General features: G+C 39.6%; 1 protein-coding gene across 1 annotated transcript in view; it reads right to left on the reverse strand.

The window, feature by feature from the left end:
* AVEN (apoptosis and caspase activation inhibitor) overlaps positions 1 to 19,878 on the reverse strand; it is a 173,694-nt gene that overhangs the window by 120,721 nt on the left and 33,095 nt on the right. The window contains exon 2 of the mRNA XM_004055907.5: positions 16,822 to 16,999. Coding sequence (XP_004055955.5) covers positions 16,822 to 16,999 — 178 coding nt within the window. The remainder of the gene's footprint in view (positions 1 to 16,821; positions 17,000 to 19,878) is intronic.

Consider the following 19,878-nt stretch of genomic DNA (forward strand, 5'->3'; position numbering starts at 1 on the left):
TCCCAGATTCACGCCATTCTCCTGCCTTAGCCTCCCGAGTAGCTGGGACTACAGGCACCTGCCACCACGCCTGGCTAATTTATTTTTGTATTTTTAGTAGAAACGGGGTTTCACCATGTTAGCCAGGATGGTCTCGATCTCCTGACCTCGTGATCCACCCACCTCGGCCTCCCAAAGTGCTGGGATTACCGCGCCCGGCCCACTGTAAATTTTTATAAACTCTGTATAAACACAAGGCAGAAGACTCTACAACTACAGAACTTTAAAGGTAAATATAAAACCACATTAATTATCTACTTAGCTAGAAAGTAAGAGGTAAAGAAAGCAAGCTTTCTGAAACTTAATGATTTTTTAAAAACCAGCAGTAATATTATTAAAGACAATATTTTCCTTCATGTGCAATACACAGGATATAATAGATTATGACCATAAGGCTCTATATAAGGTTTTTGGTTTTTTTGAGACGGAGTCTCACTCTGTCACCTAGGCTGGAATGCAGTGGCGCAATCTTGGCTCACTGCAACCTCCGCCTCCCAGGTTCAAGCGATTCTCCTGCCTCAGCCGCCCGAGTAGCTGGGACTACAGGCACATGCCACCATGCCCAGCTAGTTGTTTTGTATTTTTAGTAGAGATGGGGTTTCACCATGTTAGCCAGGATGGTCTCGATCTCCTGACCTCGTGATCCGCCCACCTCGGCCTCCCAAAGTGCTGGGATTACAGGCATGAGCCACCGCGCCCAGCCCAGGTTCTTTTCAAGTGCTAAATAAACAGATAAAATATAGATTTACTTTTCCAAGAGGAATTCTCACCACAGGTTATGAAAAGCTGTATGTTGACATCCTCACCACTCAATGCCACTAAATTAAACAGTATATATTCATAATTCATTAGCATTAATTCCATCCTCAGGTCACTGAAAATTCTGAGACCAGTGCAGTATTCTCACAACAAATTATGTGAGGATATTCTTTCCATCCCACTCCACATATGACAGTGACTAAGAATGTACAATGCAGTATCCCATATGTGCTTTATTCTTTTGCATATGTCACCTTTCTCTTGGAAAAGGTACATTTGAAGGTTTTTTCATTTGATAAACTAAGATCAAATTCATTTATTATGCTAGCTTGCTTTTTATTTAACAAAAGGGGAAGGGAAAGGGAAAGGCGAGGAAAGGAAAAGAGAAAAACAATGGACAGCCACCAGACAGTCTCTTGCCTCCACAGTGTTAGGATGGAATAAACCCACAGACTCAAGGTCTTCCCTACTCCAGCCTCAGATTACGCTCCACTCTCCTCCCCAGCTGCAGCCTCTGGGACCATCTCTTTGCCCATCCCCTTCTTCTCAGGCCGGCTAACAATGGTTTTTTTCTCCAACCATGAGCTCCCAAATCTACCAGAATTATTCCACTGAGATCAAGGCTGCTGCCAGCTGCTTGGTCCACCTGCATCTGCAGGCCTCCTCTATTTATCTCTCTCTTTCTCTCTTTGGGCTTTTGTTTCAACTGCAACAGTGTGGCCCCAGAAGGCAGGAACCACTTCTGCTACAAGTTGGCAAACAAGCATGCCTAGAAGATTCATAATCAGCGCTGCATGCAGAAGCTGCCCCAAGATGAGTGGGATCACACCCTGGATGCCTAGGAAGCTTTCTGGCCCCATGGAAAACCCTAACCAGGTCCTGCTGGGTCTGCATGCCTGGGTTATGGCCACACAGACCCACATTCTCTGTGACTGTCTACACAAGGAGGTGAAATGCATCAAGAAGGAAAACCACCTGACCAACTTCCATAGGCCAAAAGACTCACCCTCCAACACAACTGGGAGCCTCACAGTGCAGTGCTCTGAGGCCTGGCTACAGCTCCCAAGCCTTGGGGCTTCTGTCCAGGTGCCTGCCTCCAGCCCAAAGGCAGCTTCTTAACCAACCACAAACCTTCTCTGAAGCTGCAGACCAAGTGTAAACAACACAGCTTCTTTTTTTGCAGAAACAAAAAATGTGTATCTTAGACAGTGATATACAATAAACATAGATTTTTTTTAGTTTCAGATAATCAACAATATATTTCGATTTTAATGAACAGTATCAAGTGCAAAAAATTCCAACCTTGAAGCCAGGCATACTTAAGTTTGAATCCTGATTCTGCTACCTAAGAGATATGAGAATTTTGTACAAATTGTTGAACTTTATTTCTAAGGCTTAGTTTCTACATGTATAGAATAGAGATAATGAAACCTACCCTATTAAATTAAAGTTAGGATTTAATGAAATAGAGAATGTGCCCGCGTAACACATCTCACACACAGCCTGCACCTGGTAGGTTTCAGGAAATGACAGCACTGATGACCGCCATCAGCTTGTTAGCTTAAGGTCACCTGTGGTTGCAGGGTCACTAGTGGCCACAGGGCTCATTTACACACACACGCCTTGCCTATTTATTAAGCCTAACCCTTCTGAGGACACTGGGTGTGCTCACTTAACACACAAGTAAAACACTGTAGAATTATCGCAAAATTAAAAGACGAGAACAGAATTACAGGGTTGAAAAAACTCCTTGATAAATGACCTTGCTCTATCCCATGCAGCAAGAAGGACCATTGTTGAACCCATTTCCATTAAATGAAACCAAATCCATTTTGAAAGATTTTCAGTAAAGGTGATTTCCCAACTCTCCCTTGGATGCCCAGTTAACACTCATAACACAAATGGCTAATCTAAATCCCCTGTATTTTAGTTTAAGCACATTTGATTTTTTTTTCCTTTGTCTTTACAGCTTGGAAAACACAAATTATTAAACCATTTCTCAGGCTTGTTTTGCTTAGCATCCTAAACCTTTCATCATAAATCCTGTTTTTCTTATTTTTAATCATCTTTCAAGTTCCCTGTATCACCTCTACAGTTGCAGAAGTTAAAATAGTTCAACAAATCACAAACACACAAAAAAAGCTAAATAAAAGAGAAAATGAGTTAATGATCATTTATTTTTCTAATTACATATATATGTTAGTACCATGCTTGGATATTTTCATGACAGCCCCATGTTAATGACCTAATTTCAAATATGACCCACAGTATATTCTAACCCAACAGTTTGTTTCTCTTCACCTAAAAAGTAATTCTTAGCTTTTGTATAGAACTTTATAATTTGTAAAATAATTCCACATGATCGTCACAACTACCCCTAGATTAAATCAAGGAGGTATTATTTCTAACAGCTGGTTTTGTTTGTCGTTTAAAAAAAAAAAAAAAGGTTCTAAGACAACCAAAACCAAAACTAAGATCCCCTGACGCCCACCAAGTGTTCCTTCTATTCCACTATCTAAACACATATACTACACTTCAGGCACACTACTGAAAAGATGCCTTTCCTACCACAATACTAACGCTAGAGCCGCCCCTTTTCATAGTCTCTGAATTCATGTTTCATGTGTTTTATTTTAGAAGAGCTTCTACCCTGATTTTCTTTAAGGACTTTATCAAAAATAACCTTTTATTATCTTTCCAGATCAAGTAAAGAGAATTTATCAACTTCCAATTAAATATGACATTGATCAGAAGCATTTATTTGCTCTCCTTCCCAAAATCCACCTAAAATTATCTTAATTTTTGTAAGGAGAGGTATGAGTCTAAAAGATAATCATACAAAGAAGAGACAATAGCAATTGAGACGGATACACTAGATGCTATTAGAACGTGGTACCCAGATGAGGCCGGGTTCAGTGGCTCACCTCTAATCCCAGCACTCTGGGAGGCCAAAGCAGGAGGATCACTTGAGGTCAGGAGTTGAGACCAGCCTGGCCAACACGGTGAAACCCTGTCTCTACTAAAAATACACAAAATTAGCCGGGCATGGTGGTGGGCGCCTATAATCCCAGCTACTCAGGAGGCTGAGGCAGGAGAATCGCTTGAACCTGGGAGGCAGAGGTTGCAGTGAGCCGAGATTGCATCGTTGCAATCGAGACTGGGCAACAGGGTGAGACTCCATCTCAAAACAAAACAAAACAAAACAAAACAAAAAAAACTTAGCCAGGCGTTGTGGTGCGTGCCTATAGTCCCAGCTACTCAGGAGGCTAAGGCAGGAGAATTGCTTGAACCTGGGAGGCAGAGGCTGCAGTGAGCCGAGATCACGCCACTGCCCTCCAGCATGGGCGACAGAGTGAGACCCTGTCCGAAAAAAAAAAAAAAAGAAAAGAATGTAGTATCCAGATGATTTGATGATGCAGCCAGTTGTCTAACTGAAGAGTAACTGGAATATAAGTCATTTGATAACCAGAAGAGTATCTGGAATACAAGTTAAACTCAGAAAAGATTCACTAACGTTCTCTCATTAAGCCATGTCCAGTATAACTAGTTTAAATTATCTAATAATAAACATTTAAAAATAAACAGTCCTTCATGCGAACTTGAAAGTACAGTCTCTGCTAGCGATCCTATGGCTCGGCTCTGGGGGCCTGGGACCGGAAAGATAACCACAGCAGCCAAAAATGGTGATAGTGAAAACAATGGCTGCTCTGGGGACCGAAACCTACCACCATCAAATCAAGTATCATTTTGATGACTTTAATTTGCCGTAAGACAAATTTTTAAAAGGAACAGACTAAATTGGATGAAAGCTGGATACCTCTGGAAATAACAAAATTCAACAGGTTAAATTACCTAACAACAGATTTTAATATAATAGAAGCACTGAACAAATCAAAGGCAGAACTAATGAAAATACAGATAAAACTAAAATCAGAAGATTTTTCCAAACAAACCTCCCTCTGATTAGTACAAAATGTCCCTCTGGCAACTGATGAGTAGAAAAAAATGATGTAAAACCAGATCCATTCATATGAAAGGCTTCCCAATGGATGCAACTCCTGATGACATAATTATTTTATGTCTAATCTTTTAAAGATTAGAAGATAAAGGTCAAGCACTAAATATTCAAATGAGAAAAACATTACACAAAGCATTTAAGCAATCAACATGTGCAGTGTTTGACATTATTAAATCCAATAAAAAGTTTATAGAGACCCTGGCCCTGAACCCTGGTATAAAAATACAGACCTTCTAACACTTTTCAAGGAGGATTATTTTGCAAAACAAGAATGAAGCAAAACAAAGTATAAACTAAATTCAGAGCTAAGCAAGAGCAAGAAGAAAAATGGAAGTGCTGCAAAAGATAAATGCTTGAGAGGATGGATACCCAATTTTCCATGATGTGATTATTACGCATGGCATACCTGTACCAAAATATCTCATATACCCAGTAAATATATGTATCTACTACGGACCCACAAAAATAAACTTTAAAAAAAAAAAAAAACAGAAGTGCTGAGGATGCTCAAATGAAATGTCTAGATTGGATGTTTGCTGAAATTTGGGGATGACTTAGATAATGTGACCTGTAGAAAGCACCCACATATCCTTTTCTCAAATCATGGGGAAATAAAATGGATACACTTTATCAGTAGAGCAAAAGAGAGATTAATTCTATTTAAGAAAAAAGCTAAAGAAACACTAAATAAAGCAGAAGCAGCCAGCAATTTTAATCTATGACTAAGAAACAAGGAAGAGATGTGGAAATTACTAGACAGAAAGGTAGAAAAAGAAACACTGAAAAAAACTCATGCAAAATTATCAAGAATCTCTAAACAAATGAGAATCAAAAGGTCATAGATTTAAAGGAAAAAGAAAGGGAAATAAAGCTGCCTAGGCTGTATCTGCTAAAGGAAATGTACAACTTCAGGGCAGGAAAATGATAGTTCAGGATGATGAAAATGATGCAGCTGGACCAGCAAAAACAAAGAATTGCTTCAAAACAACAGAAAACACAAAATGGCGCTGGAGACTAGCAGTTTAGCACACAAATTCTGCTCTTATCTTTTGAAGGTTTTTAAAAAGAAAATCAGGCCGGGCGCGGTGGTTCACGCCTGTAATCCCAGCACTCTGGCAGGCCAAGGCAGGGGGATCACGAAGTCAGAAGATTTGAGACCATCCTGGCTAACACGGTGAAACCCCGTCTCTACTAAAAAAATACAAAACAGTTAGCCAGGCGTGGTGGCGGGCACCTGTAGTCCCAGCTACTCAGGAGGCTGAGGGAGGAGAATGGCGTCAGCCCGGGGGGCGGAGCTTGCAGTGAGCCGAGATTGCGCCACTGCACTCCAGCCTGTGTGACAGATCAGGACTCTGTCTCAAAAAAAAAAGAAAAAAGAAAATCAAATTAGGCCCAGTATTCAATATTCAGCTACAAGGAAAAGTTTTTTTGTTATCGGAGTTTTCCTTTTTTTAATTTTTTTGGTTATCCAATTGAAAATTTTTTTAGCCCTGTTAGCCAGAACAAATTTTTTAATTTATAGTTCTGTTTGTGTTATTTCAGATGTTTTAAATATCAAAGGGAAGAATCTTCTTCTACTATATTGCCTTTGTAATATGAGACTATATTAGTACAAACTATATACCATACAAGAAGAGGGAAAAAATGAGCTGAATCAATGAGGACAAATAAAACTGTCTTGTTGCCTCATGGAAAGAAAAGGTTCGAGATTTAAAAGTACAGGCTGCTAGAGTAATATCCTTTCTTTTCCCTTCAGTCTAATTGTTGGCACAAGGAACAGAGGAGGGAAGAAATTCAAATGTCATTACAATTAAAATTTCCTACCCAAAATAGCTTTTCATAAAATTAAATTGAAGAAAATATATAATAGTTTTCAGCAAAAATATGCACAGACAACAACTATACTGACCAAACTGCAGTCTGGTTATTTCGTTTTTATTTGTATCTCTAAAAATAGTGTTTACAGACTTGCACATAATATTTTCCCCACGTTTTCTTCAATATTGATCCAGTGCATTCTGCTCACACTGTTAAACATTTTTCTAACTCTGGCTATCTGTGACATCTTGAAAGGAATAGACAACGCATATGGCATGAATTCAATGATTTGACTTTTGGGGAAAAAAATGAAGGGCAGAAGAAATTTCTCATAGATCTTACTTTTTACGTTTGAAGGTAAGAGGGGGTGCCATTTTCAAAGCTCTTGAAACGTAACTTAGAACTGCCAAGAATACTGTTCAAAAAGAAAAGCCAAAGGCATGATTATCTCTTTCAGAGACTTACAGAAAGAGTTCTACAAAGACACCTAAAGACTCACAATCTTACCAGAAAAAGTATGACTTTGAACAACCATCCCCTTTCCCATATCCATCACTAATAAAAATGAGAGTGTCACTGTCAGTGGTCAGAAACAAACAGAGCAGGCAATGCCCGTGTGGCACAAGTGGAAGGAGGCAGGCTGGAAAGGGCTGCCTCTCCAAAAATGGTTCCCACCTCTATGGTGGTAACAGAAATTTTACCATTAGAAATCCACTTTTAAAGAGTTTTATTCCTTTTATAAAGAGATCTGTAAAATAAAAAATTGATAATACATATGAGCTTATAGAATAATTATTAAAGCAACATAAATAACAATCATCCAGGCCAGGAAATAGAATACTGCCAACACCACACCTGCTACCTGGCCCTCCTCAATCATTACACCTCATCTCCCCACTAGAGGTGACCGCAATCATGATATCTGGAATAATCATTTCCTTGATTGTCACTTTAGTATTTAAATATACATCCTTAAAAAATAGGGTTTTTTTTCCTGTGTTTCAACTTTATATAATAGAATCATACTAACGAATTCTGTGGGCATGTTTCTTTTACTTCATGCTATGTTGAAAAGATTCATCCACTTATTTAAGTATTCATTCCACTATTAATGAATATTTGTGTTGCTTCCATCTGAGGCTCTTCTGAACATACAGCTGTGAACATTTGGGCACACACGTGCTGGAGTTTCTCTAGAACAGGGGGTCCCCCACCCCCAGACCATGGATCAGTACCAGTCTGTGGCTTGTTAGGAACCGGGCTGCATAGCAGGAGGTGAGTGGTGGGCAAGTGAGCAGATTCTTCTCTATTTACAGCCACTCCCTACTGCTTGCATTAGTGCCTGAGCGCCACCTCCTGTCAGATCAGCAGCAGCATTCGATTCTCATAGGAGCCAAACCCTATTGTGAACTGCACATGCAAGGGATCCAGGTTGCACGCTCCTTATGAGAATCTAATGCCTGATGATCTGTCACTGTCTCCCATCATTCCCAGATGGGACCATCCAGTTGCAAGAAAACAAGTTTAGGACTCCCATTGAGTCTACATTATGGTGAGTTGTATAATTATTTCACTACATATCACAATGTAATAATAATAGAAATAAAGCACACAATAAATATAACATGCTTGAATCATCCTGAAACCATCATCCTCACCCCGGTCTGTGGAAAAATTGTCTTCCACAAAACCGGTCCCTGGTGCCAAAAAGGTTGGGGACCTCTGCTCTAGAGTATCCTTTAAGGGTGAAAGTGCTAGATCTTCAGTTTTATCAGAAAATGGCAAACTATCTTCCAAAGTGAGCATCGACATATACATACAGTATGTGTGAAATAGAAATTCACTTTTTAATTACAAGTCTTCAAAAATTCACTGTTACAATGGAAATCTACTTAGAGAATATATGTTAAGCTATATTCTCTACTCTTGAAGTTCTATATTCTCTACTCTTAGATAAAGGTGTACTCTTAGATAAAGGTCTATCTTCCAAATAACATTTGAGAATTCGACCAGAGGTCCAGCTAATTTGGGAAGAAAAAAATAACATACAGGCAACCATCCACATTGGTAGATTTAACCAACCATAGATCAAAAATATTTTTTAAAAATAAAAAATAATAATACTGGCCAGGCACAGTGGCTCACACCTGTAATCTCAGCACTTTGGGAGGCCAAAGAGAGAGGATCACTTGAGACCAGGAATTCAAGACCAGCCTGGGCAACACAGCAAGGTCCTGTCTCTACAAAAAAATGAAGAAATCAGCCAGGTGTGGGTGGCACACCTCTATAGTCCCACCTACTCAGGAGGCTGGGGCAGGAGGATTGCTTGAGCCCAGGAGGTCAAGGCTGCAGTGAGCTATGATCATGCCACTGCACTCCAGCCTGGGTGACAGAGGAAGACCCTGTCTCTCTAAAAATAAATGAATAAAGAAAATTATTTTAAAATAACAATACAACAATAAAAATACAAATAAAAAATAATACAGTATAACTTTACATAGCACTTACATTGCATTAGATATTATAAGTGATTTAAAGATGATTAAAGTATATAAAGGAAGGTATCTATACTTTTTGCATAGGTTATATGCAAATATTGTGCCATTTTATATCAGAGACTTAGCATTCCTAGATTTTGGTATCCACAGGCATCCTGAAACCATCCCTCTTGGATACCAAGGGAAAACTTTTGAGTCCTTAAGTCCTCAAAAGCAATTGCAACAAAACCAAAAATTGACAGGTGGGATCTAATTAAACTAAAGAGTTTCTGCTCAGACATTTTTCGAAGTTACTGAAATGACTAAATGAATCAGATGCTTCAGACCACACCAAACTGCAGGTCATAAGCCATTAGTGGGTCATTACATCATTTGGGTTTTTAAAATGCTGCTGCAGCTCCCAGCGTGATCAATGCAGAAGACAGTAATTTCTGCATTTCCAACTGAGGTACCTGGTTCATCTCATTGGGACTGGTTGGACAGTGGGTGCAGGCCATGGAGGGCGAGCTGAAGCAGGGCGGGGCACTGCCTCACCCCGGAAGCACAAGGGGTCAGGGGATTTCCCTTTCCTAGCCAAGGGAAGCCATGACAGACTGTACCTGGAAAATCTGGACACTTACGCCCAAATACTGCGCTTTTCCAACAGTCTTAGCAAATGGCACACCAGGAGATTATATCCCACACATGGCTAGGTGGGTCCCACACCCACACAGCCTTGCTCACTGCTAGCGCAGCAGTCTGAGATAGACCTGTGAGGCAGCAGCCTGGCAGGGGGAGGGGCGTCCGCCATTGCTGAGACTTGAGACTCGAGTAGGTAAACACTGTGGCTGGGGACGCTTGAATTGGACAGAGCCCACTGCAGCTTAGCAAGGCCTGCTGCCTCTGTAGACCCCACCCTTGGGGGCAGGGCATAGCTGGACAAACGGCAGCAGAAACTTCTGCAGACTTAAACGTCCCTGTCTGACAGCTCTGAAGAGAGGTGTGGTTCTCCCAGCACGGTGTTTGAGTTCTGAGAACCGACAGACTGCCTCCTCAAGTGGGTCCCTGAACCCCATGTAGCCTAACTGGGAGACAACTCCCAGTAGGGGCCGACTGACACCTCATACAGGCGGGTGCCCCTCTGGGACGAAGCTTCCAGAGGAAGGATCAGGCAGCAATATTTGCTGTCCTGCAATATTTGCTGTTCTGCAGCCTCCGCTGGTGATACCCAGGCAAACAGGGCCTGGAGTGGACCTCCCACAAACTCCAACGGACCTGCAGCTGAGGGACCTGACTGTTAGAAGGAAAACTAACAAACAGAAAGGAATAGCATCAACATCAACAAAAAGGACATCCACACTAAAACCCCATCTGTAGGTCACCAGCATCAAAGACCAAAGGTAGATAAAACCACAAAGATGGGGAGAAACCAGAGCAGAAAAGCTGAAAATTCTAAAAACCAGAGCACCTCTTATCCTCCAAAGGAACACAGCTCCTCGCCAGCAGCAGAACAAAGCTGGATGGAGAATGACTTTGATGAGCTGACAGAAGTAGGCTTCGGAAGGCTGGTAATAACAAACTTCTCTGAGCTAAAGGAGGCTGTTCGAACCCATCGCAAGGAAGCTAAAAAGCTTGAAAAAAGATTAGATGAATGGCTAACTAGAATAAACAGCGTAGAGAAGACCTTAAATTACCCGATGGGGCTGAAAACCGTGGCACAAGAATGTAGCAAACAATAAAATGTAACATTCTTCAGGAAAAAAAGCAAAATTAGAACTTCTAGAAAATATAGGAGAACATCTTTAACCTTGGGGGAAGATGGATTTCTAAAGGCATAAAACAGCATAAACAGTAGGATAGAAAATTGATAAATTCAACTAAAATTTAAAACAATGCACTGAAAGACACACTATAGAAGTGAATCTCATATCAGGAGATACCTGCAAACACAAATATCAAAAGATAAGTATCAAGACTACATTTTTTTAACCCACAAATCAATAAGAAACAAAATAGCCAAATGGTCAAAGAATGTGAGCAGCAGTTCACAAAGAGAGCAAGCACCACAAATACAAAGATGTTCAACCTCAGTAATAACTAAGGAAATGTAAACTAAAAACTCCAAAGACGAGGTCTCCACACCACCTCACAGCCAGGCACACCCGTATTTTTATATAAGACTATATCATTACCGTCATCTGCAACCCCCTGCCCCACCAAATCTCAACGTCAAACATTCTAATCTACAGCCACCACTTCCCACCTCTCCAACTCACACTTTCTCAAGAAGGTCAATAATCCTTCTGCCCTGAAAAAATCTGTAGTCCTGTGATCCCAATATCTTTTTACTGCCCCTCATCTTCTCTCATATCTTCACTTATTTCCTTATCCCACTTAAATTCATGTCAATCATTCTAATCATCTCCTTTTCCCTCTCTCATTTCATTGCATTTGCTCTGCTAAACTGTAATCATGATTAAGTCCTACCCTTCCGTCCGGTCTTTCTGGGCCTGCACCCATACAGCACAATATAATTCAGGGAAAAGTATACCTGTTCTCACCTTAAATTTATGAATACCAACTTCATGTGGGCCCCTATTGTCACCCAACATCTATACCACATTTTCCTATTTGGAAAATAGGAAACTATACTTTCCCACTTCCTCGACAACTATTTCTTACCTTCTGCTCTCTCCTTCCACTTCCAGTACCTCCTCCACAACACTTATCCATGGTTTTCTTAGACCACTTCCCCAAGCCTCCATGACATCTACCCATATCTATGCCCATATATTCTGCCTTTCCTCCAATTACAGTTGGAAAACTGCCCAAGCCCCAGCAATGGGCCATCCCTCCACCTGCACAATAGATCCTATCAAGCTCATATCTACTAAAGAACACAGATCCAGGAATTCTCACCCCTCCCCTTATGATTTTTGTCCCCTTTTCTGGATCTATCAACAAGTAAACATGTAGTTATTTCTCCCACCTTTAAAAAATGTCTTAACTGGCCAAGCATAGTGGCTGACATCTGTAATCCCAGGACTTTGGGAAGCCAAGGAAGGATTGTTTGAGCCCAGGAATTCGAGACCAGCCTAAGCAACATAACAAGACCCTGTCGCTACAAAAGAAATGCCAAAAAAAGAAAAAATTAAAAAGTCTTGACCCACTTCTCCCACTAGCCCATTATTCTCCTTTCCTTTATAACAAAACTCCTTAAAATTAAGTCATTTATACCTGCTGTCTCAAACATCTCCTCCCACATTCTTTTTAAATTCAAGAAAAAATTTATGCCACCACTCCAACAAAACTGCACTTGTGAAGATCACCAATAACCTTCCTGTTAAATTTAACAGTCAATTCTTCGTTGTCATCAACTGCATTTGATACAGATCTCTCCTCCTGCTTCGAAACACTTAAAGACACTACACTCTCTGGTTCTTTCTTCTACCGCTCATGCTCAGTCTCCTTTGCTGGTCTCTTCTCTTTCCCCTAAACTCTAGACACTGTGGTGCCTGGGAATCAGTACTTCTCTAGGTAATAACTCCCCTTGTCATCTCATACATTCTCACGACTTTAAATATCATCTATAGGCTGGCATCACCCAAATGTATTATTGCCAGCCCAGGCCTGGATCCTGAACCCCACATTCCTCTATCCAGCAGCCTGCTCCATGTCGCCTATTAGATGTTGTGCTGGGTCTCTTCCATGTGCCAATGCAGATTTATCCTCCACCCTTCTCCAACCTGTTCTACCCTAGAAGGTTGACCAATATGGATTACAACTTCCCTTGTCTTCTGGCTTCCAGTAGGTTAGACTTATGGAAGCCTTGGCAGAGACAGGAAGAGAATGTTTATTCCTCTGACTCTCTCAGAGTGGGGTCATCTTCACTGGCTGAGTCCCCTCACTGAAGGTGATTCATTCTCCCAAGGCCAACTCTCTATGACTCTCTTCAAATTTCCAGTAACTAGGGTGGTAACATCTCTGCTGCTACTTGCCCTCTCAACACAGCACTACCTCAGTGCTTTCATTATATTCTACACATACCTTTGTAAATGATTCCTTTGTCAAAATGTTCAATTATATTGAGTGTGCCAGCCATTTCTTAAGGAATTCTGACTGCAACAGGTATCAAAGTGACATCTCAATTTTAATACATGCAACACTGGTACCTCCTATAACTTACACACCTCAGTTAAGGGCAACTCCCTTCTTCTCACTGTTCAGACCCAAAACCTAGTGTCATCCTTACATATCTTTTTATCTCATACCCAGCATTTGCAAGTGCTCTCTGCTCTTCTCTCTACGTAGATCTAGAACCCAACCACTTTTCACCACCTCCACTGCTCTCCTCTGGACCCAGCAACCACCACCACTGCTTACCTGGATTATTATTAGTGGCTTCCTAACTAGTCTACCTGCTACTAGTAGTAGCAGTGGCTTCCTAACTAGTCTACCTGCTCCCCTCTTGCCAGTCTTCAGTTCCTTCCAACACAGCAGAGTGATCCTGTTAACACAGGAGTGTTATATCACTCTTCTCTTCAAACCCTCCACTGGTTTTTCATCTCACTCAGAATAAAAGAAAACATCTTTACAATGGTCTACAATACTACGCGATCTGGCTGGATAATGCCTTTCTGACCCCATCGCATATTCGCTCACGTTGCTTCTGCCACACTGGCCTTCCTTGCGATTCCCTATCCTCCCATCTCAAAGCCTTTGAGCTTGCTATTCCCTTTGCCTGGGACACTTTTCCCATAAATATCCTCACTTGCTCCCTCACCCTCCTCAGATCTTTGCTCAAATGTTATCTTCTCAGTAAGACCCCTGGCTACTTCTAAAACTGGTTAACAGCCCTTCCTCATTTTATTTCTATTCTAAGCAATTATAGCATTTAACATTTTATATACTCTTCTTGTCTGTCTCTACCCTCTAGAAAGTCAACTCTGTGAGACAGGTGTCTATATCTGTTCTGTTCACCACTCTATGTCCAGCCTCTAAGCCAATAGCTGGAACAATGGGTACTTAAATATCTGTTGAATTAACTACACTAGACACCATTCAATCAACTGGTCACAATTTAAAAGTCCAACAGTACTAGGTATTTGCAGAGATGACGAACACCAGGAACTCTCTCATCTTTACCGTGGAAAGCAATTTGGCAATGTCTAGAAAAGTTTATGATTGCACACCTAAGGTACCAACAATATTTTTTCTCAGTTGTCTATTTATTTATACAAACAAGGATAGTACACTAGAAAGCAGAATTGTTTCAAGGAGTATGGTCAGCTTACCTAGAAAACACTGCATACTCTAGAATTTTTATTATCAGAGAATGAAGTTGACCTCTCGGAAGTAAACCAATATAACACCAAAACACTGAGTATGAAGAAAGCATGGAAGCTCTTCTCAGTCTTATGCTATCGTGAGAAGAAACTGATAAATCAGCAACAGAGTGGGAAAGAAATGTAAGCACATATCAAAAGACAGGACAGCTGCAATTACCAAAAAAACCAAAACCAATCACAGATAAACAAGCCACTTCAGAAGAAATCAGTAAGCAAAGAGACTACAAGAAAAATACATGAGAGACTCAATCCATGCCAGGTTTTTAATTATAAATAAAATGCTAAAATAAATAACCAAAATCATAAACCAGAGGACAGGCCTGCTAGGTTGGACTAGAATTTTTTTCTTTTTTTTTTTTTTTTTTTCTGAGACAGAGTTTTGCTCTTGTTGCCCAGGCTGGAGTGCAGTGGTACGATCTCAGCTTACTACAACCTCCACCTCCCAGGTTGAAGCAATTCTCCTGCCTCAGCCTCCCTAGTAGCTGGGATTACAGGTGCCCGCCACCACGCCCAGCTAATTTTTTGTATTTTTAGGAGAGATGGGGTTTCACTATGTTGGCCAGGATGGTCTCGAACTCCTGACCTCAGGCAATCTACCCGCCTCGGCCTCCCAAAGTGCTGGGATTACAGGCGTGAGCCACCATGCCCAGCCTGGCATAGAATTTTTAACTGCCTTCCAACATTTATGAAGTATCTTTTTTTTGACAGATACTAGTAACTGACTACACAACTGATTGAATTAAATCTACTTTAGTCCACAAGTTAATTTCATTGTATTACTTCCATTTTTCCCCCTAGATCTTCTGGCAGAACAGCTGTTGAGAATTAAAACTAACCAGCTCATATTTTACCTTCATTCCCCTTCTCCCACCTTGAAGAAAAGTGCTTATAAACCCATAATTGGCCAAAATATAGGTACCAAGAGGGAAGCACTCATTTGACGGGAAAAATTATTTAGTGTTACCAATTCTTGAACAGTCAATGAGTTGAGAGCAATCCACAAACCTAAAGAAGTTATGCTATTTGAATCATCTACGGTAATGACAAGCTGAATCCTGTGCTCCTGACTCACAATTTTATGATCTACTTCTTTCCTGCTCGGAAAAGCACATTCTATTCAGTTAGAAGAGAATGCATCACTTTATTGTTCTTAGTCTGGTGCCAGCATTCAAAAATACAGGCAGATAAAGAAGAAAGGTAGAACTAAACAGCAACATCAAAGTCATGAGGAAGAAAAAATTCAAAGCAGTCCCAAAGTATTATTTTTGTTTTACTTCCCTGCTTCTCACATCTGCATCCTTTATATCTTTTTAACCTGGCAATAATTATTTAGCGAGGTAATTGCCGATTCACACACAGTTGTAAAGAAATAATACAGAGAGATCTCTTGTACACATTGCCCAGTTTCCCCCAATGATAACATTTTGCAAAACCGTAATATCACAACCAGAAGACTGACACTGAAACTGATACAATCTGCCAATCTTATTCAAATTTATTCATACTCATTTGTGCACATGTGTGTATATTAAGTTCTAGACAATTTTATCACCTGCGTAGGTTCGTGTACCTGCCACCGCAGTCAAGATACTAAACAGTGTCAGCATCCCAGGGATCTGTCACACTGCCCCTTTATAACCACATCCGCCTCCCACCCTCCCATCCCCAACACCTGGAAATCACTAATCTATCTTCCACTTATTCTTTAAACTCTTACGCCACACCTTAGTAGGGACCCTGCAGCCATCTGTACACCCAGCACTCCTCCGTTCTTCCCTGTTACTGCTCTCCAGCATCACATCACTCAAGGTGCAATCAATCTTAGATTACAGCTGATCACGGAAAGGCTGGGTTTTTCACTGTATTGACAGAGAAGACTATCCAAAAGCAAAAACAAAAACTTGGTGTTCAAGTGCATATGGCTCCAATATGTGCATATCCACTACTATGTATATACCTGGCTACTTAAAAAAAAGGAAAAAAAAGAGAACATATATTCTAGAAACTTTATAATGCTTCCTACAAATATAAGGAATGTTTCCTCCAATATCAAAGAAAACATTTCTGTTTCTCAGACTATCAAATTTACAGCAGCATGGCTCAGCTTTTTCCACTTATAGAAAGCCTTTTATCTATTGCAAAGACTTTAGTCATTCTACATCAGTACATGGAAACCCTTACTTCCATTTAAACTCTTTTTTTTCCCTTACAAGCCATTAGAAACACTGTCCTTTACTTGAATTAAAAATCCAAAGAACAAAGGATACATTGCTAGTTATAAAAGTAGAATTTAAAAACATATATAAAATGTCTGTGCAACTTTCAGAGCACTAAACAGTATGCATGCAACTGGAATTCATACCTGCAGAGCTAAGGAGGACACTGAAATCTGTTCCCCTCTGTGACTCTCCACTTTCATTATTGACCTCTTTTTCAATATCTTGATATCGATCCCAGTTAGAGACAATCTTTCTTTTAGAATAATTTCCCTGTTCATCATTCTCTTCTCCATAGGTCTCTGCATCGCTGTCATCTTCAACCTGCAATCATTAGAGACAAATCAATAAGTAAGCAGTGGAAATCCTGACCTTAGTAGACTTCCCAGTAAAATAAAACAAAAAAGTACATGGACATAACAATAAAAAGCAATAGACCAAGCTGTCTGAAGATATTAAATATTATTTTAAGAGAATCACACTATACCAGAGTGTTCTTTTAGGGTGAACTTTCCAGTAATCATTGAAAAGGAAATCTAGCAAGCAGCTGCCTAAACATTTGTGTAGCTGATCTCTAAAATCTCTCCCTATGTATCCTATTTCAATAGTTGCTTCATCCAGTTGAAACAATCAAGGCTGTAAGCATCTTAAACTCAAAGGACTTCAGGATGGAAATCCACTCTCCCTTTCAATTTATGGATATGGATTTCACAAACACATTCCATAAACATGTTTAAAAGCTTTATTTAATTTTTTAGAGCAATGAAAGTATGACATTATTTAAAACTATTTAACTTAAACATATATTACTAGGAAAACACTATTACATATAGTGAGGGACAATGACTTGTGAAATGGAGTGTGAATTTACATGGTACTACATTTATACATATGATTCCATACTCTAGAATAATGAAAACCATTCCACATCTAAATTTGTTTTAGTACTTCTTATTAACAACTTGAGTTTGAAATAAATACATGTTATGACCAGAACCATCCAGATAGGTGATTAATGAACATTCTGATGTTATATATTGACACAAATCTATTTTTAAATATTGAGAGGAGACAAATTACTGACAAAGTCAAGGCCACTTCATTTGCCCTTGATAGCCTTCTGTGAGTGCCCTCTCAGGTACCCTCTTAGCACTCTCCAGGCTCAATTTCTACAACTTGCCTGTGTGATTGTTCAGGTAGCGTCTGTGTGAGCAACTAGTTGTATACATGTGGACACACACACATACACAATGCTCCTAGAAAAAAGCTGGCACAAAATCTTAATAGAAAAGCTTGGGTATAAAAAAGTTCCCTCTATTACAACTGACTATGTTGTATAGATTTTTAAATAGGAACCCTGCTCAGATGCATGCTAGAGAACAGTTTCCAGTCTTGGGCACTGAAAGGTTAAGAGAGCATGCAGAAAGATGCACAATGTGAACAATTCTAGAAGATAAGGAGCCCAGTTTCTTCAATAAATAAACTGAAAGAGAAAAAAATGGTGGGAGAGGATGGAGAAACCTATAAACCAAAAGAGCTTAAGGCATAATCAGTTGTAACGTAGGGAACTTATTTGTACTGATTTGAACAATCTAGAGAAAATAATGACTATGAGACAACTGGGAAAAAGTAAATAATGACTGGATATTTGATTATATTAAGGAAATACCACTAATTTATTGTTTGTTATAATACTGGTATTGCAATTTTTTAAAGTGTTGTTAACTTTTAGATATAAACACTGAACTCTTTATGGATGAAAAGATAGGACATGTGAGGTTTGCTCCAAAATAGTGGGTGGAGAGGAATGGTGGATAGACATGAAATATACTATACTTAATTGGTAATTGCTGAAGCTGGATGATGGGTACATGGAAAATCATTATATTATTATTCTATCTACTTTTGCATGTATTTAAATTTTTTCATAATAGAATATTAAATTTTTAAAACAGAGATGCACATAGAATCTAAAGACATGGTTCAAAGATGTGTCCCAAACATTACAAAATCCTTATCAAGAAAAAAATGAGTAAAATTATTAAAACAACTCATCTGTATAGGATGGGTTAGTGTGGACTTAAAAAAATAACAAGCTTTAATTAACGCAGAAGCAAGACATATGCACTGGAGAAAATTAGGAGGAAAAGACAAGCAAAACTAAAATATATAAAAACCCCAAATTCCCTCACCCACAGAGTACCACTAACCCCTCAGTACAGATACTTCCAGATCTTTTTCTATGTATATATTTATATATACTTCTTTTTGGTCACTAGATTTTTAAAAAATATTCTTCATCTCTCCACTTAATAAATTTCATTTCATATAACACCCAGGCTAGTTCCAAATTTCCCTAACCCAAAAAATGTCCTATACAGCTGGTTTCTCCAAGACAGTATCCAATCCAGGACCAGGAATTGTATCTAATTGTTTATTCCTTAAGTCTCTTTGAATCTAGCACAGTCCCTATTTTTACGACCCTGACTTATTGACAAGGCCAGGCCAGGTCTGTTTGCTTCCTCATGGTATTATTTACAGATTTTTTTTATCTCCAATATTATCTATAAACTAATCTTAAAAATGTAAGTGCTCAATGGAGTCCAGCTAAATATTTTTGGCTAAAATACAGATGCTGCTTTGAACCCTTTGTTACAGCACATAAGATGGCTGAACAAACATAAGCACTATATATAATAACTAAGATGGACCACAGGGTTTGGATAATGAAGTCTGATCCACTCACCCACTGTACAGATATGTCTTCCTTCTTTCATCGAGGAAATTGTTTGTGCAGTGTTATTTGATCCACTGTAAATTTCTAGTTCCCCAACCATTCACTTAACAAATTTAACACTAGTCAATAATCCTCACCTGAATCAACTTTCATACACTTTCATGAAATAGACTAATTGGCCTTTCAAGATCACTTTCAGCCCACAAATATCATCATAAGCCTCCCTGTCAAAACAAAAAGATGGCATTCTACATTATGATCTAGGGACTGCAAAGACTGCCTGAAAACTAGAGTATTCCTGCAAGTTTCTCAGAACCAAAAGATGCTGGCAGATTAAAGAGATATAATAGAATCTGCTATGTAAATAACAAATACCAGGAACATTCTACAGAAAATAGCCTTAGCCAGGCACGGTGGCTCACACCTGTAATCCCAACACTCTGGGAGGCCGAGGAGGGCAGATCAC

Source organism: Gorilla gorilla, chromosome 16 (genome assembly GCF_029281585.2).
Source record: "Gorilla gorilla gorilla isolate KB3781 chromosome 16, NHGRI_mGorGor1-v2.1_pri, whole genome shotgun sequence".
Taxonomy (NCBI): domain Eukaryota; kingdom Metazoa; phylum Chordata; class Mammalia; order Primates; family Hominidae; genus Gorilla; species Gorilla gorilla.